At 44.3% G+C, this 24,866-nt stretch overlaps 2 protein-coding genes across 2 annotated transcripts in view; one reads left to right on the forward strand and one right to left on the reverse strand.

Moving 5' to 3' along the window:
* The window catches only part of LOC137544032 (sterol O-acyltransferase 2-like), an 85,561-nt gene extending 64,738 nt beyond the window's left edge, over positions 1-20,823 (reverse strand). Inside the window, exons 1-2 of the mRNA XM_068265100.1 lie at positions 20,532-20,823; positions 11,629-11,725 (exon numbers count right to left, since the gene is read on the reverse strand). Of these exons, the coding sequence (XP_068121201.1) occupies positions 11,629-11,716 (88 nt within the window). The 5' untranslated portion in view covers positions 11,717-11,725; positions 20,532-20,823. The remainder of the gene's footprint in view (positions 1-11,628; positions 11,726-20,531) is intronic.
* A 250-nt stretch (positions 20,824-21,073) lies between these two features.
* The window catches only part of SPRYD3 (SPRY domain containing 3), a 46,446-nt gene continuing 42,653 nt past the window's right edge, over positions 21,074-24,866 (forward strand). Inside the window, exon 1 of the mRNA XM_068267235.1 lies at positions 21,074-21,106. The gene's annotated coding sequence lies outside the window, so the exon portion shown is untranslated. The remainder of the gene's footprint in view (positions 21,107-24,866) is intronic.

Below are 24,866 nucleotides of genomic sequence, written 5' to 3' on the forward strand. Positions count from 1 at the left end.
AAATCTACTTCTCAGCAAATGGAGTTTATATGAAACCGTATTCAATATATGGAGGTATAGGTTTTCAAATTCTCCCATCCCCAGCATAAGTTAAAGGGAACCAGAGGCCCCAGAAAAAAGCTATTATACATACCTGGGGCTTCCTCCAGTCCCATACGCACAGATCGCTCCCACGCCGCCGTCCTCCGCTTCCTGTATCCGGCGGTACCGGGTCCCGTAGTTTCGGCCAGTCGGCGGCATGAGGCGGCCAATTGTCCGCATCACAGGGGGTCCCGGCATACACTTACGCGTGCAGCTGCATTCTGAGCAGCCGCACGCGTAAGGGTATGGAGGGAGCCCCTGCTCAGGCGGACAATTGGCCGTGTCCGCCGGAAGTGACGATACAGGAAGCGGAGGACGGCAGCGTGGGAGCGATCCGTGCGTATGGGGCTGGAAGAAGCCCCAGGTATGTATAAAAGCTTTTTCTGTTTTCAAAGAGAGTTCCTCTCTGGTTCCCTTTAAAGTGTAACTGTTGGGCATAAAATCAAAACTCAATTCTTTATTTTTATCTGGTAAACAAGTAATATGGGTGCTAACCAGGCAATCCAAAAGTTAAAAATCACTATTACTTTTCTTGTTGATAAATGATCATTCCCCAGTTTACCTGACTCTTATTTGGTACACACAAAATTTGTTACACAAAAAAGCAGGTTGCAGGGCATGCTGGGTTGTTCTTTTTTGCTGCTCTACTTCCCCTCAGACTTAACTAATGCAGCCTGATTGGCTGAAGCCTCTTTCACTCCTGTTTTCCCCTCACACACCTCTGTTCCTCGCTGATTGGCCAATATTTCTCATAATGAGACAATGCACTTTCTATAGTGAAAGGAGGGGAAATCAGGCAGATAGTATGACTGGCAGCTCCTCTAAGTGGTAGATAGATAAGTGGGATGCCAGTATCATGAGGTATAGGACCCTTAGATTGTAAGCCTCTGGCAGGGTCCTCCCTTCCCTAGTGTAGTCTACATGATCGTGTGCTCCTTTCCTATGACAGCCTGTACTTGTATTACTGGGACTACCTAACTAGCTCATAATCGCACAATCATGTATCTTGTACCGTTTGCCTTATATAACTAACTGTGTTCTATGTTGTATAACCTTGCCACGTCTGTCATTCTTGTATCATTGAATATATTTATTGTCCAGCACTGCGTAATATGTTGGCGCTTTATAAATACATTAAATAATAATAATAGAATCAAGGGTAAAATAAATTATATGGGTTTTCTTTGTTGGTAAAGAAGAGAGGGTCCGCACATGTCAGTAGAAGGTTTCCTTTATTTAATGAACATATCCAAAACGACCATAGGCTAGCATCAGATAGCTGACATGTTTCGGACTATCCGTCCTTAATCATAGCTATGATTAAGGACAGATAGTCCGAAACATGTCAGCTATCTGTGCGGACCCTCTCTTCTTTACCTGGAAACCTTGGACTTGCTAACCAGGTCGAGCACTGTCGGAGAACTTTGTGGGATGCAGCGGTGTTCACCTCGTACCGGTTTTCTTTGTTGTTCTGTGCACATGCTGAGCTCTTGATGTTGAGACTAGACAGATTACTGTAGTATTCACTGATATTGCCTTGTTTCCCTTGTACCATGTATTAATATATGCATGGGAAAAGTTTGTTAATTAGGATCCTATAAATAACCAAGATAACACCACTTCTAGTTCAGCCGACCTTACATGCTTGATGAAACCTTGATAATTTTGCAAACACTAGAGTTTTGTATTGAGTGTATTTATAGGTAGCTGTTAAATGCCCTTTGTGGCTTATTCTAATACTCTTGTGTGAGTCCGAAGTGCACCAGTGTCCTTTAAAAAGGGCAAAATGCTGCACACAACAAGTTACTAATAGTAGCCTCACTGCGGTACTTTAGCAGTAACCTTCTGTATTAGGAAGAAAAGTTCTTTCACTCCTGCTGCTCTCCTCCACACAAGATGCAAGCAGTTGGTCCGACTTATACTCTTCACAGTTGAGGGTATTTAACTAAGGGTACAAAGCTCATAAGAATCTTTGGCAAGGGGTGTGACTAGCCACCAATGTGAGAGGGTGTGTTTTAACTTCTCCAGTGGACATCCTGATTTCCCCAGTGCCTGACCGGAAAGGTTGCCCGAGAACAATGGAAGAGGCTGGCTTGCACCAAAAATATTTGGTGTAGAGACATTACTGCATTATTTGATGATGATTGGTTGGATGCAATGCAGGCAATGCCTTATCTTTTAGTTAATCCATCCCAAAAATTCTCACATATTAAAATTATTGTTAGGTCTCACTTGACTTCTTAATGTTTATTCTTCTTGACTCCTTAATGTTTATGTAAAAAAAACAAAACAAAAAAACAAAAACAAAACAGAAAAAACACCCACAGCTCACATTGTTGGATCAAGCTTCAGGATTATAGCACAGGCCATCATTTTTCTACTACAGTCCTTCTAAAAGTAGGCCCTCGATGTTGTCAGTGATTCCAAATGTCTCAGGTGAGCTGCAAGGTAGTATTTAGAGAAGTTAAGGGGGCCATACACTGGTCGATTTCAGCCATCGATCGATTCTATGGAATCGATCAGAAATCGATTCTATCAAATCTATCGATCGGCCGATTTCAATCGATTTGATCTATCTGACAGGATGGAAAATCTAGGTCGATCTGCTGCTGGCAGTAGATCGGTGGCCCATAGAGTTGCATTGGATCTAATGGTGCAATAAAGCATTTAGATCGATTTCTAAAGCCTCATCTACACGATGCCATTTTCCATCGGATAGACGGGTCTATTAGATAGATCTAATAAGAAATTGCATTGTGTGTAGACGTCCAAATTGTTTCAGATCAATTTTGCCATAGATTTTGCATTGATAAATACCTAAAATTTACTGCAAAATCTAACGCAATCCAATTGGGCCGGTTGGAAATGATCTAATAGATCCGTCTAATAGATCCGATCTGACGGAAAATTGTACCGTGTAGATGAGGCTTAATAGATTTCCAATAGATTTATCTGTTCCTAGTGTGGCACACATCAGATAGATTCCTGTCAAATTCGACTTGACCGGCATCTGACAGAAATCTATCTGATGGTCGAATCTGCTGCAAATCTATAAGTGTATGGCCACCTTTAGAAAGGCAAGACCTTGTTCAGCAACAAAGGACCGTGCCCTCCACAGGTAAATTACATTTAAGATAAATTTGTTTAGATAGAGAGGGGTGTATCCACTCCAATTTTTAAGTCAATCTCATATAAAAGGTACATCGGTGGCAAGTTTTCTAAAGATAAAAATAATTCAAATTTAAAAAAAGCTGTGTACAGATACTCAGAGACTTACTTGTATTTTTTATTTTGAGGCATAAGCACATTTATTTTTAATTGCCTCTACAGACTCTTGGTATACTGTATTTAGGGGCCCTCTGTATCACTTGCTATAGAAGCATCTACAGACCAAGTGATATTTGCTAAATATGCATTACGTTATTGGTACCCTTTGATCTGCCTTTTTTTTTCGAAACGGTTTTATGACATGCTACTGATGTTGTGTACAAACGAAGGTAGTTTTAAAAGTATGCAATGCCATTAAATAGTGTGGATATTTTAGTTCCAGAAATGATGCTTGGTGACTGTATAGCCCCTCATAATCTTCGAATTTGCATTTTTCCAATGGTGTCCTTCAAGCCACATATAATGGCCTCTCTCCACTGCTTCACACATTTCCTCCCCTTCTTTTTACTAGCGAATAGCAAACAGACGTGATGGGCTTCCTATGTGATTCTGCAGAATGTTGCGCTGTAATTGCCCCCTGGAACAGTACAGCAAAATTTCTCCTCTGCTGTCAGTGGTGCTCTGATTTTATGACTTCCAAACCCTGAACATTGTGACCTGCTCCACCAAACTGCGGAAGCACAACTATTTACTGCTGTATTATTCAGTATTCACCCAGCCACTGTCTGTTGACAGTGTGCCAGGAGGCTCTGTTCCAGCAGAAAATATTCTGCAAAGTCTGGCTGCATGCAGTAGGACCTGAAACCCTGCCATGAGCAAAGAGCATGTTTATACTAACCTTATTCTTACTTCAATCACTTTTTTTTTTTACAATAAATAAGTCCAGCATAAAGCAGGCCTCTGTCACAAATAATAACTGAAATAAGAATTGTTTGAAGCTTCATAACAGCCCATATGATGCATATCTATACAGGGAGCGGATATAGAGTGGTGACTGCAGCTAATACAAAATGTTTATATTTCAAAGTTGCAAAACACCCTTTCAAGAATTTGTACTAAGTCCATTGGTCAGCAGAAGAGTTAGCTGAATACTCACCTAATGATGCAGGAAGATGTATCAAAGCGACGTCCCGCGATGACAAGCGTTCTCCGATCCATCTTCTGCTGGCAGAGAGTTCAAGCGATCGCGGTACTTTGTACGTGAGTCCTCGGGGATGTTCTGATCCACTGGGGTGGGCGTTGTTCCCATGCGTAGCCATGTCGTTTGAGGTAATTGTCCGCCTGTACCCACATTTGGGAGATCGCAGAAATGATTGCTTCTCAAAAAAAAAAAATACAAAAAGCGCCGGTCGACGGAAAAAAAAAAAAAAAAAAATAAAAAAAAAAAATAAAAAAAATCGCTTAGAGGGTACGGGCCTTTACAAGTGAGATTTACAACCCACTGATTCCCCACCAAGTAATGTGTATGCGGGTGTATGCACTAAAATGAATTAAGAATTAAGTACGTTAAGTTTCACCGCATGATGAGTGGAACAGAATGCAATACATTTCATGCAATGCATTATGCTCTACTCCTCGTGCGTCCGAGTTCACCTAAAGATTCTGCTTAAAGCAAATGTAAAGCGAGGAAAACACCCCCCCAAAAAAACAGATACTCAACTATGGAGAGAGGAGGCTCTGGATCCCTGGTCCTCTCTCCGTGCCCTCAGTCTGCTACTGTCCCCCCAATGAAATGATTTGACCTGCAGGTCTCATACATCTTCACGCCCTCCTCGGGCAGCCCTTAGAATTAAGTGTCCCAGAGTACTTCCGAAGAAGAGCGATCCATACTGCTCACTGTGCACATGTGAAAGGCGGTCCACCACCATCCCCTGCTGAAATTCCACACTTTCGGGACTTCTAAGAAGGTTTCAGGAACACTCTCGCCCCCAAGTGCTTCCGAAGTTGGGAGAAGGCTTACTGCGTGAGCCAGCACGTGCGCAGTATGGATTGCTCATCATCGGAAGTACTCGGGGACAAAAGGCTGCCCAAAAAAGGCCAAAGATGTATTCAACCTGCTGGTCAAATAATTGCAATGAGGGGAATCGGCTGCAGTGGATCGAGGATAAAGAGAGAGAACCAGGAAGGCTCTATGGTATCCAGAGCTAGAGATGGCCCAAGCCTCTGATTTTAGGTTCACGAACTTCCGCGGAAGGTTCGGCTCGCGCGTACTTTCGCGAACCACAATAGACTTCAATAGGGAGGCGAACTTTGAAAACTAGAAACACTTATGCTGGCCACAAAAGTGATGGAAAAGATGTTTCAAGGGGTCTAACATCTGAGTGTTTGCATGGATGAGTGGGATAGATGCCAAAAGTCCCAGGGAAAAAAATCTGGATTTGACGCAAAGCAGCGTTTTAAGGGCAGAAATCACATTGAATGCTAAATTGCAGGCCTAAAGTGCTTTAAAACATCTTGCATGTGTATACATCAATCAGGGAGTGTAATTAGAGTACTGCTTCACATTGACACACCAAACTCACTGTGTAACGCACCGCAAACAGCTGTTTGCGTAGTGACGGTGGTGCTAGACTGGTGCGCACCATGGCGAGAGTGCAGGCCGTGGCCCATATGGTCGCCGGGCTGTGGTAGCTCAATGATAGAACAACAGTGACTGTCCAGCTGATCAAATTTGGTCTGTCCACAATGAAGCAACGACCTTATTATCTTTGGTGTGCCACCCCCCGAGACACTCATATAGCCGGCCGTCATTGCTTCTTTATGATACGCAAGCCCCTTCACCGCGGCAAGGTAATGATCACAAAGGGGAATGGGCACATGTACATGCCTTTTGTTTTGTTGTTGCAGCTGCACTGCAGCCAGAAAAATTAGGCAGGCATGTACACGCACCAGAAAAATTAGTATAGCGGCCGCGGCTAGCAGCGGCCTTAAAAATTCAGGAATCCACGTGGAGTCCTGGACCCTGTTGGTGGTGGTGGAGTAGGCAAGCGGCCTGCAGGCAGAGATGCTGTGTGTGGGGACTGACTTAGTCTTCGAGCGGGCAGTAACCCTCCGGGATCCATGCCTTATTCATTTTGATAAAGGTGAGGTACTGAACACTTTTGTGACTTAGGCAATTTCTCGTCAGTGACAATGCCTCCAGCTGCACTGAAAGTCCTTTCTGACAGGACGCTTGAGGCAGGGCAAGACAGAAGTTGGATGGCAAATTGGGACAGCTCTGGCCACAGGTCAAGCCTGCGCACCCAGTAGTCCAAGGGTTAATCGCTGCTCACAGTGTCAACATCCACACTTAAGGCCAGGTAGTCGGCTACCTGCCGGTCCAGGTGTTGGGGGAGGGTGGATCCGGAAGGGCTAAGGCGAGGCGTTTGACTAAAGAATGTCCGCATGTCCGACATCACCAGGAGATCGCTGGAGCGTCCTGTCCTTGCTTGTGTGGACATGGGAGAAGGATTACTGGCAGTGGTACCTTTATTGTGTTGTGCTGTGACATCACCCTTATACGCATTGTAAAGCATACTTGGCAGCTTGTTCTGCATGTGCTGCATCCTTTCTGCCTTCAGGTGACTTGGTAACATGTCCGCCACTTTGTGCCTATACGAGGGTCTAGTAGCGTGGCTACCCAGTACAGCTCATTCCCCTTGAGTTTTTTTTATACGGGGGTCCCTCAACAGGCTGGACAGCATGAAAGACGCCAGACAGACACACTAAAAAATTTCCAAACCGCTGAGCCCCCCTGGGGTGGCCTCAGCTGCTGTCATTGAAGGGCATGTTGGCTGGCTGTCCATAGGTGGCGATACATGGCGCCGGACACTGTCACCAGCTGTTTCTGATGACAAGCTCCCCCTGCTTCTTTCAGGAACTCGTCTCCTCCTACTCCTCTCTGACTCCCCCTCTGAACTGACCCCTTGGTCTTCTTGTCTCTTAAGAACCCATGTGGGATCCGTATCATCATAATCATCATAATCATCCTGCCCAGCTTCGCTTGCCTCAGACACCTCCAAAACTGCACCAACAGCAGGTACTACCTCCTCCTCACACGTTACGTTCATAGTGTCGCCTAACTCACACGTATGAGCTGGTGTAACTTGCTTAGTACCTTCATCTTGTTGCAGTAGTGGCTGTGAATCAGTGATTTCACCACCAAATAACTCCTGCGAAGTGTCAAATGCAGCAGATGTGGTGCTTGTAGTAGTGCTGGTGGCTGCGGAAGATGAGGTGTTCTGTGTTAAATAGTCAACCACGTCCTGACAATCTTGGGAGCCTTCTTCTGAGCACTGTACTTTGGGCCAGGGCCGTACAAATTCACACCAACACGACCTCGCACAGCCCTGCCGAGTGGCCTTCCTCTGGCTCTGACTCTACCTCTTTCTTTACCTGTGTTATCCATATCAGGGGGGGGGATGAAGTGAAAGGTATGCACTGACTTGACTAATACAATGTGCAGTCACACAGGTGCAGTTAACAGGTATGCACGGAGTGGTATATCACACTGCGTGCACTCATGTAGGTAGGTGTATATCACACTGCGTGCACTCACATAGGTAGGTGGGTGCCCTGAACACAACAGGTAGGTATATGCAGTGATGAGGTGGGTGAACTCAACACAACAGGTAGGTATATGCAGTACTTGGTATTACAATGTGCACCTGTCACACACACAGGTAGTCCCTGAATGTGCTGGGCCTGGCAGTGGCACACACAGTATGAATTATCAAGGCTATCTATGCAACACAAGTGTCAGTGGGACACACACACACACACACACAAAAAAAATTGATCACAAAAAAAAGATTAGCTCTCAAAAGAGCTGTTGTGGGGTGCTTTTTTAGCAATAAGAATCAGCCAGGAGCAAGCTAACAAGCCTACAACAGCCTAACTAATCTTTCCCTATGAGAGTCTGCCAGCAGCTGTCCCTTCTCTCACTATTGCAGGGACACGAGTGAGTGTAATAGCCGGCGGAGCCTGCCTTACATAAGGGGGGGGGGGGCGGGGAGTGGCTCCAGGAGAGAGTGTAGCCTGATTGGCTACAATGTGACTGCTGACTGTGATGTAGAGGCTCAAAGTTGACCCTAATGGTGCACTATGGGGGTGAACCGAACTTCCGGAAAAGTTCGCCTTACATGGCGAACGCGAACCACCGGAAGTTCGCCTGGAACCATTTGTCGGCGAACCATTCGGGCCATCTCTATCCAGAGCCTTCCCTCTCCATAGATAGATGTATACAGAGGGGCTTGGCTGAATTACAGACCTGTTTGTATATGCTCCATCCCTTGCAGTGTAAGCACAGGGCAGTCATCCAGAGAGCATCTCACATTATCCTTGGTGTAACTGATTTATCCCAGTTTACAACTACGCATTCCTAAAGCCAGCAAAGAGATCTGTTTGCAGTGGGAGACAAGGAGTCATTTCAAAATCAATACTCATTGTGAAGTGATTGCAGGGGCTAAAGTCTAATAGACTCAATAACAGTCTAATCTTGTCTCATGTAACAGCAGGTGGACCGCTGTGCAATGCGCATAGTGTGAATGAGTCCTAACTATAGGCTCTTCTTAAAGGGGAACTGAAGTAAGAGGTATACGTAGGCTGCCATATTTATTTCCTTTTAATCATTACCAGTTGCCTGGCAGCCCTGCTGGTCTATTTCTCTGCAGTAGTATCTGAATAACACCAGAAACAAGCATGCAGCTAATCTTGTCAGATTTGACTTTAAAGTCAGAAACACCTGATCTGCTGCATGCTTGTTCAGGGGCTATGGCTAATAGTATTAGAGGCAGAGGATCAGCAGGGCTGCCAGGCAAATGGTATTGCTTAAAAGGAAATAAACATGGCAGCCTCCATATAGCTCTCGCTTCAGTTCCCCTTTAAAGTGAGCCTGAAGCTAATTTAAAATAAAAAAACAACAACAAAACAAAACAGATACTCACTATAGGGGTACAGCGCCACCAGAAGGACAGAGGGAACATTACAGTGCTGAATCCCAGGGAGGTGAGTAAGTGCAGGGGCTGCTGCAGATCTCACTGCGGTATGATTTTTTTCCTGGTTTTAGGCCCCGTTTACACCTTATCAGTTGGTACGCAGTTTTTTTTCCTTCTCCATAGCAATGCATTGTGAAAAAGATTTCAGCTAAAACACGTTAAGAGTGAAAGGTGCCATAGAAAAACATGGGCATTACTTTTAAAATCAGTTGTTCTTTCAGTTATAACTGAGAGCAACTGATTGTAAACGGGGCCTTAGGGTCTAAAAGCATGTGAAAAAAATTGTACCGCTTTTAGACTTTCAAATCCAGAAATAATCACACCGCCAGAGAAGTTAATAAATGAGAAGTGCAGTGAAAATTCACAATGCTCTATTCAGACATCCAATCACATACAAGGTAATACAAACAATAGGAACGTTTCTACACACGTTTGAATGGACCGCACATACTGGTGTGAACAATGTCCCTGGCTGCTTTTCCACTGGCTTCGTTTCAGTCTGATTTTTGGATGGCGTACAATTTTTTGACCGCAAAGGCACCACGATTATCATGATTATTGAGTTGCATCTTTTCCACTAGTGCAAATCAATTTTTTGACAAACGCAAACAAACACATTGCAAGCAGCATTTATTCTACATTTTAAATTTGGTAATTTCATTTTTATGGGGGGGAAGGGGGGGGGGGAGGGAAAACCCCTACCATGCCCTCTGCTTTATTCTGCACTGCACAGCTTGTTTCTTATCAGACCTGATAAAATCCCGGACTAAGCACTCAGTCTGGCTTTGCTATAATGACTCAGCTATAATGATTCCTGAGCAGTGCCAGCAGGGGGCAGGCTTGGACTTGAAAAGACATGAGAGAACACAGACTATAGCTATAAATATTCCTGAGCAAAGTCAGACTGAATGCTCAGTCGGGGATTTTATCAGGGCGGATTAGAAGCAAGCTGTGCAGTGCAGAATGAAACAGAAAGCAAGGTAGGTGTTTTCTCTAATGTTCCCACTGATATATATAGTAAAATACATGAGGATGCTTCTTCTCTGGTTCACTTTAAAGAGACCGAAGGCAAATCACACCAAGCATTGCTTTATAGTAGGAGGGCTTTTCGGTCTCATTTAATCCCCCTATACATTCCTAGTGGTTTTGAATCACCCTGAGCTGCTTGGTTACTGTGTTATACTGGTCCAGGCATTATCCCATAGAGCCATATCAATCCCTGCCATGTACTGAGGAGGACCAACAGTCTGAAACAGGCTGTCTACATGCGGGGTTGGTGTGGCTGTGTAAAATTCAAAGCTATAGGCTCACTAGACACCAGCGGTTCTGGATGTAAGCCTGGCTTCAGGGGCATAAAGAGATCATTTGCATATTGAGTAGCGGTGCATTTTGGGTAACCACAGATGTTCACTTTAAGCTGAATTATCACAAGTACCTTCTGTTTTAAGAAGGCAAATCACACCAATCATTTTTTGGTGAAGTTGCAAACACAATTGCACAGTGTAAACGTAATAATCAATAACTGTGTCAAAATGCAAAAAGAGGGAATCGTAACCACATCACAGCGCATTTGTGATGTCGATCGTAATTTTCTGCAGATAAGGGCCGGGTGTGCAGTAACACAATACGCTATTGTTATTTTAAACTTTATAATGAGGTAACCTATCACACAGTGCTGTCACACAGGGACATTGCAGCATTACATGGTACTCTTTATAGCAGAAGGTTACTAGTATAGAAAAATAATTTGCCAAAAAAGAAATCATTGCCTATTCCTCTCACATTAATACACAGCAATATGATCAGATAGAGAACATAAGTAGTGCAGAGTACTCAGCTCACGGTGACCCCAAACCACTAGGACACTATAAGGAGCGCAAAGCAACCAAACATCTTCTGTATTAAAGTGTATCGGCTGAGGCGAACCTCAGGTACAAAAACACATACTTACCTAAGAAGAGGAAATCCTCTGGATCCTATACACCCTTCCCACCCAGTCCTCCAGTTCCCCATTGCCAATCGAACCCCCGAAGAATTCGGACAAGGTCTTGTTGGGATGAAGATCAGGACTGCGTTCCACTTCAGGCACGTGCGTGGTTGTTCTGCGCTGGTGCGAGTGCAACTGCACCTGCACAGTAAGCTGGAACCCCGCTCCGTGCTACGGTCCAGGTGTGGCGGTGCTCGTATAGTACGGCTGCGCTTGTGTCTCAAGATAAGCGCGGCCCTGATGTTCTGGACAGTCCTGACAAGCAGCTACGAGGACTGTGAGGGAAGCCTCTATAGGATCCAGAGCCTTCTCTCTCCTTTGGTGAGTATGTGCCATTTCACCCAAACTTCGGCTCAGGTTCTCTTTAAAAAGGCAAACTTCTATTTAGCACAGACAACACACAGAATAGGTAACTACCATTTTGTTGAGGGACAGCTTGCTCCTTGGTGCGATCGCCCTTTCTCTGCCGCACTGTAGTCTCTGATGCCTCTTCAGTAGGTGCCATATTGGTTCACTGCATAGATGGAGCCCACAGACACATCGTCATATATCTATATATAGCAGACAGGTAAATTCCCCAGGTGTCCCCTTCACTAAGTAGAAGTAAGTGTGACAAGCCTTATTCAGTCTGCATTGCCTGTGATCAGCTTCCTTTTCCCCTTCCCCCAGACAGCTTAGATTTCTGCTGTCAACTCAATTAACCAATCTAACCTTTGGAATTAAAGGGAACTTTGATCCATAGATCCAAATTATCTGATGGAAAGAAGAGTATGTACTTATGGGCAATGCTGACCTTGAAATCTGTGTCTTATCTGATCATTGCTTAGCCTATAGACTGTTCACTTTCTACTCTGTTAACTAATAATCAATCTTTGGGATAGCATTACACCTTTCTCTCTATAATTATTTTTATACAAATAAATGAAACACATTTTTAATAAACAAACCATGTGTAGCAAGAGAGCTATTTTTCTAGTAGCATAGCAGGACGTTTTTCTGCAAATTGTGCAATATTTATCATACATAGGTAGTGATTGCAAAATAATAAGAAACCTGCTGTGACCTCAGCCACATGGCCTGACATGCCTTCCCCCGGACAGCGAGGTGAATGGCCTCTATTTAAGGACACTTCTTAAAATGTGTCAGGTCTGGGTACACAAACGTTTTTCATTCACATTTACCTTTTCTTTTTTTTTTATTAGTACAACTGAAAATGGATCTACAGAAATGATTAACCTTACATGAAATAAACTCCAAACTCCTAAAATAGTGTTAGGTACGTTAATTAAAGGGAACCTGAGGTGAGGGGGATATGGAGGCTGCCATATTTATTTCCTTTTAAACAATACCAGTTGCCTGGCAGTCCTGATCATGTGTCTTAATACAGTACGTTTAGCCATAGACGCTGAACAAGCATGTGCAGAAGAGGTGCTCTGACTCAGCTGACTCAGGTTTTACTGGATTAGCCATATGCTTGTTCCAGGATTTTGACTGAGACACTACTTATGCCATTAGATCAACAGGGCTCCCAGGCAACTGGCATTGTTTATAAGGAAATAAATATGGCAGACTCCATATCCCTCTCACCTGAAGATCTCTTTAAAACACTAGGAAAAGCTACTTTTTTCAAGTACACCTTGCTCCAGAAAAAAAAGTGTTAATGTAGCAACCTAAATAAACATTTGTCAAGTTCCTACATAAAAGTGAATAATTACGATTTAGAACGGGTATCTATTCATCCCAGATGGGTTGAGTCGCACACTTTCATTAAAGGAAACATCAAGCAAATTTTGCTGCCCCATGATATACTTACCAGGGGCTTCCTCCAGCCCCTTGAAGCAGACATGTCCCATGCAGCATCCCCGCCGGTACAGAGGCCAACCTATTTACTGTAGTGCACAGGCACAGTAGAGTGGCTGAAGGTGGAACCAAGGCAAGGGACACAGAGGCTTCCAGGGGCTGGAGGAAGCCCCAGTTAGGTAAATCTGCTACAATTTTATTCACATCATCTATCCTTTAAAGAAAACCTGTAACTACAAAAAGTTCTCCTGGGAGGTACTCACCTCGGTAGGGGGAAGCCTCTGGATCCGATCGAGGCTTCCCCTGTCGTCCTGTGTCCCACCGTGGTCTCGCTGTGTCCCTCGGAACAGCGGGGATGTAAATGTTTACTTCCCCGGCTCCAGCGCAGGCGCAGCATCCGCTCGGAGATAGGTGGAAATAGCCGATCGCTATCAGGCCGCTCTGCTGCGCAAGCGCAAGTTTCCTGCACCTGCATAGTAGAGCGGACCCGACAGAGAGCGGGTATTTTTGCCTATCTCTGTACGGTTTGCCAAAACAGCGCCCCCGCTGGAGCCAGGAAAGGTAAATAAATCAGCGCTTGTCAGGGGAGGATTCTGGGACGCTTCGGGGGAGCCAGCGCTGGACTGCCTGCAGCTACAGCGGAGGGGGAAGCCTCATTGGGACCCTGAGGCTTCCCCCTATCGAGGTGAGTAGGGGACCTTTTTTTTTTGTTACACAGTCTCTTTATAGAGACACTGAAGCGAAAAATTAATTATGATATTATGATTTGTATGTGTAGTACAGCTAAGAAATAAAACATTAAGATCAGATACATAAGTCTAATTGTTTCCAGTACAAGAAGAGTTAAGAAACTCCAGTTGTTATCTCTATGCAAAAAAGCCATTCATTTCTACGACATTCAAAAGTCGTGGAGAGGGCTGTCTTCTGACTTTTATTATCTCAACTGTTTTCTTTTTCTCTGCCAGAGGAGAGGTCATTAGTTCACAGACTGCTCTGAAAGAATCATTTGACTGCTGAGTGTTGTGTAATCTGCACATATTAGAGAATGATGCAATGTTAGAAAAAACACTATATACCTGAAAATAAAAATATGAGAATATTTTCTTTGCTGCTAATCTTCTAGTAATTATTCATAGTACACAACCAATTCATTATATCATATATTTTTTTTCGCTTCAGTGTCTCTTTAAGCACAGCCCAAATAGCCTAAGAAGTTGGCCTGCACCACCGTGAGCACTAGCCATTTGTGCTGGTTGGTTAAAACTGGTGGTTAGTTAAGTTCTGGATAACCAGGACTCTTCTGTAACTTCTTTTAATTTTGCTCCTTTTTATGTACTGTGGTCTATATTGTTTATTTGTTAGTTATTTTGACATTTTTCTATAATGCTTCCATGCACTATTTTACTTTCTTAACTTATATAAAACCATTTAAGAACATCTCCTGTTCTGAGTATTCACAGTATTGAATCTGCCTCTGAGTGTTACCATAGAAATATTGTGTTCTGCACAGAGCATAGGATTAAGCAAAAGTTGTTTTGCATTACTGTTCCTTTACAGGTCATGTTCTTATATTGACAGTTGGTGACCAGCGATTTGATTGTATGAGACTGAGTACACACCACGGTTTTTCGTTAGTCTGCTCTCAGCCGGCTGGTACATGGATCGTAGCCCCGGAAGCTGGAGAATCTGTGTGCTATGAGCAGTGTGCTTATGTGGCTCCCTACAACTATTACTTTATGTCAGGGGTCTCAAACTCGCGGCCCGCGGGCCATTTGCGGCCCTCGATACAATATTTTGTGGCCCTCGCCGGCAAAAGCTTCCTTTTAGTTCGCTTGAGTGCTCCCAAGTAATCCGCCGCATCCCCGCCGCTAAACGAGGGCTGCAGAGCCCCCAAATCGCCCGGGTGGCAAACTGCCGGCATTTCCTGGAAGGGGCAGAGCTTTCAGCTTCAGCTCTGCCCCTCCTGACGTCAATCGGATCGCCACCTCTCCCCGTCCCTCTCTGTGAAGGAAGAGTGAGAGGGGCGGGCAGAGGCGGCGATGCGCCGTGATTGTGTAATTCCTTATGCGGCCCAGCCTCATCCTGACTTTGCCTCCTGCGGCCCACCAGGTAAATTGAGTTTGAGACCCCTGCTTTATGTATACCCTTTCAATACTTGTTTTGTGACAGTTTTGGAATGAGTGCCGTAGAGACACCCTCCTCACATCTAAGCTGAGCAGCGCAGCGCATTTGTACAGTGCTGATCTGTATTTTGCCACCCAAAATGACCAGTCTGGTATCGGACATTTTGGGTGACACCTATATGCAGCATCTGATTAAATAAACTTCAGTACTATTATTATTATTTATATAGCGCCAACATCTTTTGCAGCGCTGTACAGAGTATAATGTCTTGTCACTCAACTGTCCCTCAGAGGGGCTCACAATCTAATCCCTGCCATAGTCATATGTCTACATTGCACGCCTTATTTTTAGTACTTTTTGCTTGTTGGAGGCTTGAAAGTATTTATATAGATCATATTTATATAGATCAGGTGAAAAACAGATAAGAAAAGATAATTCATGAGAAAAGGTTTAGAAACCTCATTTGATTTTATGCTAACAGAACAAAATAACCTGTGGAATGTGTTAACTGAAGATATGTTCCTTCCAAGATCAAAGTTTGCAGAGATAGAATATGCAGAGTCACTGGACTCGGAGTGATCTCTGCCTTGCAATTAAAGCAGAACTCCAAGTTGTGGTAGATAGAAAAATAAAAAATACTATGGGCAGCATGGTGTTGAAGTTAGCACTCTCGCTGGGTCCCCGGTTCAAATCCCAGCCAGGACACTATCTGCAGGGAGTTTGTATGTTCTTCCCATGTCTGCGTGGGTTTCCTCTGGGCACAGTTTTTTCCCCCACTTCCCAAAAACATACAAATAAGTTAATTGGCCCTAGACTATGATAAATACACAATACATACTGTCACGGACGACTGCGGGGACGCAGGCGCGTCCTGGAACCGCCCGTGAAGAAAAGAACGATCGCACTCGATTCCTGCATCGATTGCGCCTCAGATCAATAAAACCAAGATCTGATGTGCAGTATCCCTCTGCTTAGGAACAGCTGGGAAATCTGTCTTAGCTGAAATGACAGCCTGGGGGGAAGGTGTTAATTAGCTTGGACATATTCCCTGTGGAAGGCACAATTTCCCTTTTGGCTCTGGGAACCAGGTGACACTTAGCTGATCTCATGGAGATGTTAATTAACCAAAGGATGCCTAGGTGCAGCCAAGCAGGCTACGAATCCACGGGAGGTCTGGACACTCTGTTCTCTGCTAAAGATCAAAGGAAAGTCAGCTGTTAGCAGCTAGAACATCCTGAATAAACCTGAGTCTCATCCTGGCATAATCCATAACTTCCCAGATCTGTAATATTTCTGGGGTTCCTGAGATGGCCGCTTCACCAAACATGGGGGAAGTGTAGCATGAGCCCCGGTGCTGGTTCTGAGGAAGTTTCAGAACCTTCGGAGGTAAGGACTGCCAGCTAGGCAGTTTCAAAGTGCCCTGATGATACCACAGGGGTCCCACCCCTCATGTCTGGTATCAGGGCGCTGGGTAAATCGAGACAGACCTGAAAATGTTAATAAATCTGCCCTGACCTGTACGGTTCTGTGAGTTAGAGCCCGTATATGGGTAGATATGATTTCTAGCCCCAGGATAAGGGGAGGGCTCATCTCATCTTTGAAGGGGGTGTATGGCTCCCCGCCCTCACTCCCTCCTACTGAAGCAGGGGCATAAGAATGGCTGAGGACCCAAACTCAGTGTCCTCCACACTGAACCATCTTGCACTCATCAGATGCCAGCTTGAGGATATGCTGGCATCCACCTGGTCTGAACTCTGAACTCTGGACTCTGAAACCAAGAACTTTATGATTCTTCCCACAATAAGGACATCTTTCCAGGAACTAAGTATTTTTCTCCCTTCTTTTATCTTTCATACTGGCTATTACTGTTTTAATAATTGTTGATTTTCATAATTGTCTGTATATATTAATTATTTATATTGCGTGAATAAACGACTTTCCCCAAGTCATTCACTGTTTCGCTACCCTGCTTATCAGCACACACAGAAATGATCCCGGGTCTCTGAAGATACGCTACTGTTTGTTTGTTGTTGGCTAGACAGAATATCGTGTGTTTAACCGTTTTATTCGCAGGATTAGTCAGTCAGTTAGTGGGCCCCACGGTCCCATAGTAACCGCGGTGGTGGCAGTTTACTCTGAACCAGTAGGTGACGTTGTAATTACCCGTGTCTCACAGGCTCCCTTCGGAGTTGTCTGCGGCTAATTCTTAACGGTTCCTGCGCATTGACTGCGACCAGAGTTCGCACGATCTGTGCGCTGGCACCGTTTAGAAGGCTAAGTGCGGTCAGCCACTGAGGGCTCCTGTGACACATACATAGCCATATTATTATTTAGTATTTATATAGCGCCGACATCTTCCGCAGTGCTATACAGAGTATATTGTCTTGTTACTTAACTGTCCCTCAGAGGGGCTCACAATCTAATCCCTACCCATGTATCATGTATACATAGGACTAAGGTAGGGATTAGATTATGAGCCCCTCTGAGGGACAGTTAAGTGACAAGACAATATACTATGTGCAGTGCTGTGGAAGATGTTGGCACTATATAAATACTAAACAACGTGATTTCAATTTAGCTCTTGAACCTGAGCTGGATAGCTCCAAAGGGGTTAGCCATATATCCGAATCAGATCTGGGGGAGTTAAAGGACACAATTCATTCACAAAAATGAATCGATATCTGGTGCATTAAACACTTGGGCGAGAAAGACTATACTTATTACTCCCCGGTCCATCAGAGCTACTCCTGTTTAGATTACTGGTTTATCCCTCAAACTTCCATTCTAGCTACAATTAATACTTCAGTAAGAAGCGTAACTTTTTCAGATCATGCCCTGGTTTTGCTAACAATGGAAAACTTCAAAAATTTCCCTCCCCCTTGCTGGCGATTAGACACGATATTGTTGGAAGACAATGAGGTGATTTAATTCCTACAACTTAAAGAGACTCTGAAGCAAACAAAAATTGCTATTTTTACCTGGTAATTCACTTCAGTAGTCTCAGTAGATGTAAACCGCCGCATCCTCGAGCCAAAACGAGGGGCTTATACCCCCCAAATGCCGGGGCAAAATCCCTCAACTTTCTTGGTCGTGGATTTTGCTGCCCGGGGAGGTAGAGCTTTGAGCTGTAGCTCTGCCTCTACTGACGCCAATCGCCGTGCGGATCTCCGCCTCTCCCCCGCCCCTCTGTGAAGGAAGATTGAGAGGGGCGGGGAGGGGCGGGGAGAGGCGGCAATCCGTGGCGATTGACATCAGTAGTGGCAGAGCTACAGCAGAAAGCTCTGCCTCTTTCAGGAAGCGCTGACCGGATTGCCCCCTGGAGATTTAGGAGGTATAAAGCCCTTGTTTTGGCTTGGGGATGCGGTGGTTTACATCTACTGAGAGTACTGAAGCAAACTACCAGGTAAAAATAGCATTTTTTGTTCGCTTCAGTCTCTCCTTAATAATCAAGAAGAAAACTCAAACTCTCTAATCTGGGACATAATGAAGTGCGTAGTTGGAGGGACTCTTAATAGGTATTAAAAGCACGAAAAATAAATAGAAAAGGGAAAAAAAAAAATTATAATTTGTTGATAGAACTTGGAAAAGCAGAAAAAGAACATAAAAAAAAAATAGCAAATCTAAAGAAGCAAATAAACAAGATAAAGGGAGAAATAAACCAACTACTTGACCATGAATGCAGGAAAGATTATCAAAATTTGAAAAAGGGGTTCGGTAGGGGTATGAACAGGCCAGGAAAGATCCTGGCAGATATAATTATAAATAAACCTCCTCCGAAATTGAATCGAAAGAATAACAGATGATAAAGGAAATATTGTATGCGACTAGATATATATAGATAGATAGATAGATAGATATAGAGATATATATATATATAGATATATATATATATATATATATATATATATATATATATATATATATATATATATATATATATATATATATATATATATATATATATATACACATATACATATACACACACATACATACACAGAGGGGCTGCTGCAGCACACAACAGGAAAACAGTGACGTGACAGGGGCTCTTGGTTACGCCTTACCGCGCTTAAGCTCACCAACTGCGCCAAAGTGTCCCCAATCTGGTGAGTCCTACTCTACCATGCAAAATGCTAGTTTTTATAACGCAGTCTAGTGGGAACTAATCCAAAAACCCAAGAGTCAACTAAATGGGAAAAAAGAAAATTAAAAACACCTCACCTTGTAAGCATACAATCGCACGCACCTTGAGATAGATAGATTTGGGGGTGAAGGGACCCCCGTTCAGCCGCGGGATAGCGGCGTTTTAGCAGGGGCACACATGCCCCTGTTGAATATAAGCACTGAAGTGAGATTTATTGTCGCTTCAGTGTCTCTTTAAGTCTTTTTTTCTGTTTCTATGATTTGCATACATCTCTCGTCATTCCTTCATGGTGTTCCAATTTCACTTGTGAGGAGTGTTTACCAATGAAGATGGAATAGTATCCTTGTCATTTTTGTAGTGCTAGTGAAAGAATTAAGGAGCATACCTCCCAACTTTTTGAGATTAAAAAGGACACTTAAAGAGGAACTCCAGCGAAAATAATGTAATAAAAAAGTGCTTCATTTTTACAATAATTGTGTATAAATGATTTAGTCAGTGTTTGCCCATTGTAAAATATTTTAAATCCCTGAATTATATTCACAGACAGGTAACTGCCAAGAGTACGTACTCAGAATTTCTTTGTGGGATGGGTTTCGCCACAATATCAGCCATACAGCGCCCCCTGATGGTCTGTTTGTGAAATGGAATAGATTTCTCATATAAAAGGGGGTATCAGCTACTGATTGGGATAAAGTTCAATTCTTAGTCGGAGTTTCTCTTTAAGCCACGCCCCTGATCAAGCATACCATAAAGATTTTATAAGAAAAAGATGTTTTATAATGCAAGCCACACTGGTCCTTTCTAACCTGGTTCATTTTCCTTCATATTAACATTTTAAAATTAGTAATATATCAATTGAAAGGATGGGAATAAAGTTTAGAGTCAAACACATTTTTTAGTAGAGAAATATATATATTTACATAGAAAGGAGGGACAAAGTCCTGAAAGGGGTACAAATGAGGAGGAATGAGGGACAGGGCTCCCAAAGAGGGACTGACCCTCCAAAAGAGAGACAGTTGGGAGCTATGTTAAGGAAAAGCCCCACCATTTATTTTGGTGTGCACTTTAATAATGCTGTTTTTTCCATAATTCTACCGAGTGCCAGATTCTTTGTTCTCTCCTCAGATGTAAATTGGTTTTACCACAGGAGATGGCAGATTGATTGGTGTCTGAGTGTTTGATTTGCTAGCCACCATTTCTGCTTCCTAGAGAGCAAAGATGACATTTTTTTTGCTCAAGACTACTAGTTCACCTAATGCATTCCAGCTCTGTATTAATCTGTCTTCGAGCAGGAATGCGGATTCACCGGTACTATGGAGAATATCAATATGTCATACATGACACGTCAGACGGGCATTCCCCTCCGTATGGGAGTTTATAAAAAGTGACTGGTGTGGTGACTAACATGCCAGTCACAGCTAACACGTCACGCCCATGTCACACGCCGCTGCATTCACATCACCATCCTCAGGGAACACAACCCCTCTAGTCAGCCCGAATTGGATTCATGTGTCCGTAGCCGAGTAGAATTTTAGGTCTGCGCCCATTTTTCTGTAGCCACCGTTTGCCTTGTGGCGAATGAAGCTACGACGCTGCCAAAATGGCGCCGCACATGGAGACGACGGATAAAAGTAAATTGCAGCTCTAGAACAAGATGCGGCAAAAGTTATTTCCCGCCTAGCGAGGTGATATCGCTCTCCGGATTGGCTGCCTTCGCATGCCTATCACAATGCTGATTGCTGATTGGCTGAAAGCAGGAAGATCGAGCAGTGATTGGGTGTGCTGCGCATAGTCGGGAGAAGTCACTGATGGGATCCATGGCGGAAGGTAAACTGGCTGCTGGTGATCTGGGCATAGCTGTGAGGAGTGTGAAGGCGGCATGGTGGAGAGGAGAGCGTTGAGAGGGAGAGGCGGGGAGCTGGATGGACGGGGGCAGTGAGTGCTCATGTGGGGGGTACAACTGCTGCTGCTGCTGCTGATCACCCTGCGCAGCCCGCAACCACGGATTGCTCATCACTGCTGGATGCCTGTAGAGCAGCTCTCCCTGGAATAGGGGGTTACTATAGGGATTTTCTGCTCTGACGTTTCCATTGAATCGCCGGTGATGTCACTTTCGGGAAATGGAATATTATGTATTATATATATTAGATGATGATTATTTGAGGAGCTCCACCCACTGCCATTCATGAGAGCAGGTGTGAGACCTGTGTGTTATACGCAGTGATGCGAAATTCCACTAGGCAGGTTCTCAGCTCTCTGCTGGAAAGAGGGTCCTGCGGGCTGTACAGAAATTTTGCATACCATTAGTCAATCTGTTGATGCTTAGCTGTCAGGCTAGGAGCACACTAGGCAGAATCGCTAGCATTGCGGAAACGCATGCATTTTTGCCCATGCGCTTTTCCCACTTGCGCCTGATCCAGTGCGGCCAGCGGGAGCACATCTGCTCTTCCATGAATATCGCAGACTGCCCAGAAGTGTGGCCTGCTTGACTGACGTCACGTGTGAACGGCTATATATAAAATAGCTCACTCTCAGATTTGTGGAGAATGGACAAAAACCTATCCGTTCTCAGCTGAAGTAGGAACACAGCCTAGTGAAAGTCTATGGTCCACATGCATACGTGTTTTTCAGGATGCACAACTTGCTGCATATTTCTTTAAAATGCGTGTAGAAATGCACATATTGTATTTCAATGGATTTTACATGTGCTTTTGATGCTTTTTTATATTGAATATATTGTATTTTACTCTATTAAAGGGAAACTTAAAAACCGCAAATGCATCCAAAAAAACGCAACTAATAAGATGCCCAGGGTTTTCCATACCGGCTAGTGTGCTCTCGGATTCAGCTAGAATAATGATGAAAATTGGCTCTGCACACTGGAATTTGTCACTATATAGAGCATGAACATTATTTATAGTACACCAGAATCGGGAAACAAAAAAAGAATGTTACTTACCCGGATCCACAGGCAGCCCACTGTTCCAATGCAAGGTCTCTCTGAACCTACTAGACAAAAGTTTGTTGAATAGGTTCCTTCTGGCCACGCTCCCGACAGTGGACTACCTCATTTGGACCAAGCATGTGTGAGTGAGGTCAGCACATGCCCAGTAGAAAGGAGGTAAAAAAAAAAAAAGCCATGCACAGCCAACAAATTGAAACGTCAGGAAGTGCACCTCATTGGCCCAATTTTAAGCTGCATTCAATTTGCTGCAAGCCATTATTATTTGCATCTCATTGGCAGGCCACAGATGATGCCTATAACTCTAGTAGGCAGGCCACAGAGGATGCCTATAGTTGGAATATGACATACGCCTTACAATCTTGGTTGTACAGATTTACCAAATCTATGTAGTAAGACGGTCAACCAATTGAAAATACTTTAAAGGTGCATACACACCTGCTGGGCCAGCTATTCTGACTGTGTATCTGGCAATGGGCTCTATTCATAACAAAAACTTGTGGCGTAAATACTCGTAGAGGTATTTTACACTTCTGTGTGGTCATTCAAAGAAATCTTGCCAGCTGCGATGCAAGAGCGGAGATCTCCCGCTGAAAGCTGGCGGTAAGCTGTCGGAAGGCATGCGGAAACACTTCATCCGGCAGAGTCCCTCCGTGCACTGCTCTCTCTGGGAGGTCTGTCCCATTCACTTGTATGTAATCCGCAAAATCAGAGGAAGCGGTATTTCTTGTCCACATACCGCTTCCTCTAATCTTTATGAATGGCCATTTTGTTACTTTTTTCTAGATAAATCTAGAAAAACACTGGAGAAGGCGGAAATTTCTCGCTCTGCTGGGGGATTGTAGATTTTCATGCGGGAACAGCTTTTATGAATGCCCACTATGCTAAATGGACGGGAAAATCCGCTGTTTTGAGTGGAAAACTTGCGGTAACCTTTTATGAATAGAGCCCAATGTGTTCTGTTGATATGCGGGGTAGTATAAGATTTTCTGAGTCATCTTAAAGAGAATCTGTATTGTTAAAATCGCACAAAAGAAAACATACCAGTGCGTTAGGGGACATCTCCTATTCCCCTCTGTCACAATTTCGCCGCTCCCCGCCACATTAAAAGTGGTTAAAAACAGTTTTAAAAAGTTTGTTTATAAACAAACAAAATGGCCACCAAAACAGGAAGTAGGTTGATGTACAGCATGTCCACACATAGAAAATACATCCATACACAAGCAGGCTGTATACAGCCTTCCTTTTGAATCTCAAGAGATCATTTGTGTGTTTCTTTCCCACCTGAGGGGGGAGTGCATAGCAGAACCACAACACTGAAGAACTTGGCAGCCTTCCAGACACAGGCTGACAAGTCTGACAGGGGAAAGATACATTGATTTATTACAGAGACAGTGATAGTATAAAGTGCTGCAGTAAGCCAGAACACATTAGAATAGCTTTTGGAACTTGTAGGATGATAAAAAACAGGATGCAATTTTTGTTACGGAGTCTCTTTAAGGCTCGTACACACACTTTACTAAAGTCGTCTGAAGTGCTCGATAATGAGTGCCTCAGCTGATAACCAAACGTGTGTACGGCAACACTCGACCCATAACCCACAAGCAATGCCCCTGGCTGATCTACTCACGCCCAATGACTTTGTTCCCGACCATCCAATGCCCCAGTGCAGCATCACTTACCTGCCACTCCATTGTCTCCCCCTCCCTCTTCTTCTATTCAGATCTGTTTGTTGTTATTCTCTTGAATGCATTCCTTGTTGTTTCCCCTTCTTTCTAATTTCATCTTCCATTGATCTTCTCTGTGTTTTCCAAGGCCATCCCCTACTTGATCCCGGTGGATTCCATTCTAGGGCTCTTCCTTCTATAGATTACGCTCTTACTGAGTGAGTGGCCTATCCAATCCAACCCCACTTCCTTTTCCTTAACCACTACCAAACCGCAAGGCTCTGGCCTCTTAACCTCCTTGGCGGTAACCCCGTGTGTGACACGGGGTAAGCCGCCGGAGGGTGCCGCTCAGGCCCTGCTGGGCCGATTTACATAATTTTTTTTTTTCAAACACGCAGCTAGCACTTTGCTAGCTGCGTGTTTGGTCTGATCGCCGCCGCCGATGCACCGCTACCCGCCGCTCTACAGCGGCCCCCTCCCCCCCGCATACCCCTTGCGCAGCCTGGCCAATCGCGGCCAGGCTGCGCTATGGGGTGGATTGGGATTCCCTGTGACGTTTCCTTGAGGGGAAGCCCTCAAGGAAATCCCGTTCAGAACGGGATTTCCTTATGGGCAAGTGGCGCCGGTGGCGATCGGTGGGTACGGGGGGGGGGGGGGGCGTCACAGGGAGCGCTAGGCTAGCTACATGCTAAAAAAAAAAATAATTTGAAAAACCCGCCCGCGCAGCCGCACAAATCATACCGCCAGGGAGGTTAAGGACCCAGAGCCTTTTATTTGATTGGCGCACAATATTCACCTGGTCAGGAGCCAATGAAACTGGCTCCTTACCGATAGGAAGCTAGGCTGTTATATGAGCTTCCTCCTATCAGTAAGAACAGTGGAACATTTTATTCCTTGTATAACAAGAATACAACGGAATGAAAAAGTCATACTGTAGGTTATAGACGTATTGCATGCA

Source organism: Hyperolius riggenbachi, chromosome 2 (assembly GCF_040937935.1).
Source record: "Hyperolius riggenbachi isolate aHypRig1 chromosome 2, aHypRig1.pri, whole genome shotgun sequence".
Classification (NCBI taxonomy): Eukaryota; Metazoa; Chordata; class Amphibia; order Anura; family Hyperoliidae; genus Hyperolius; species Hyperolius riggenbachi.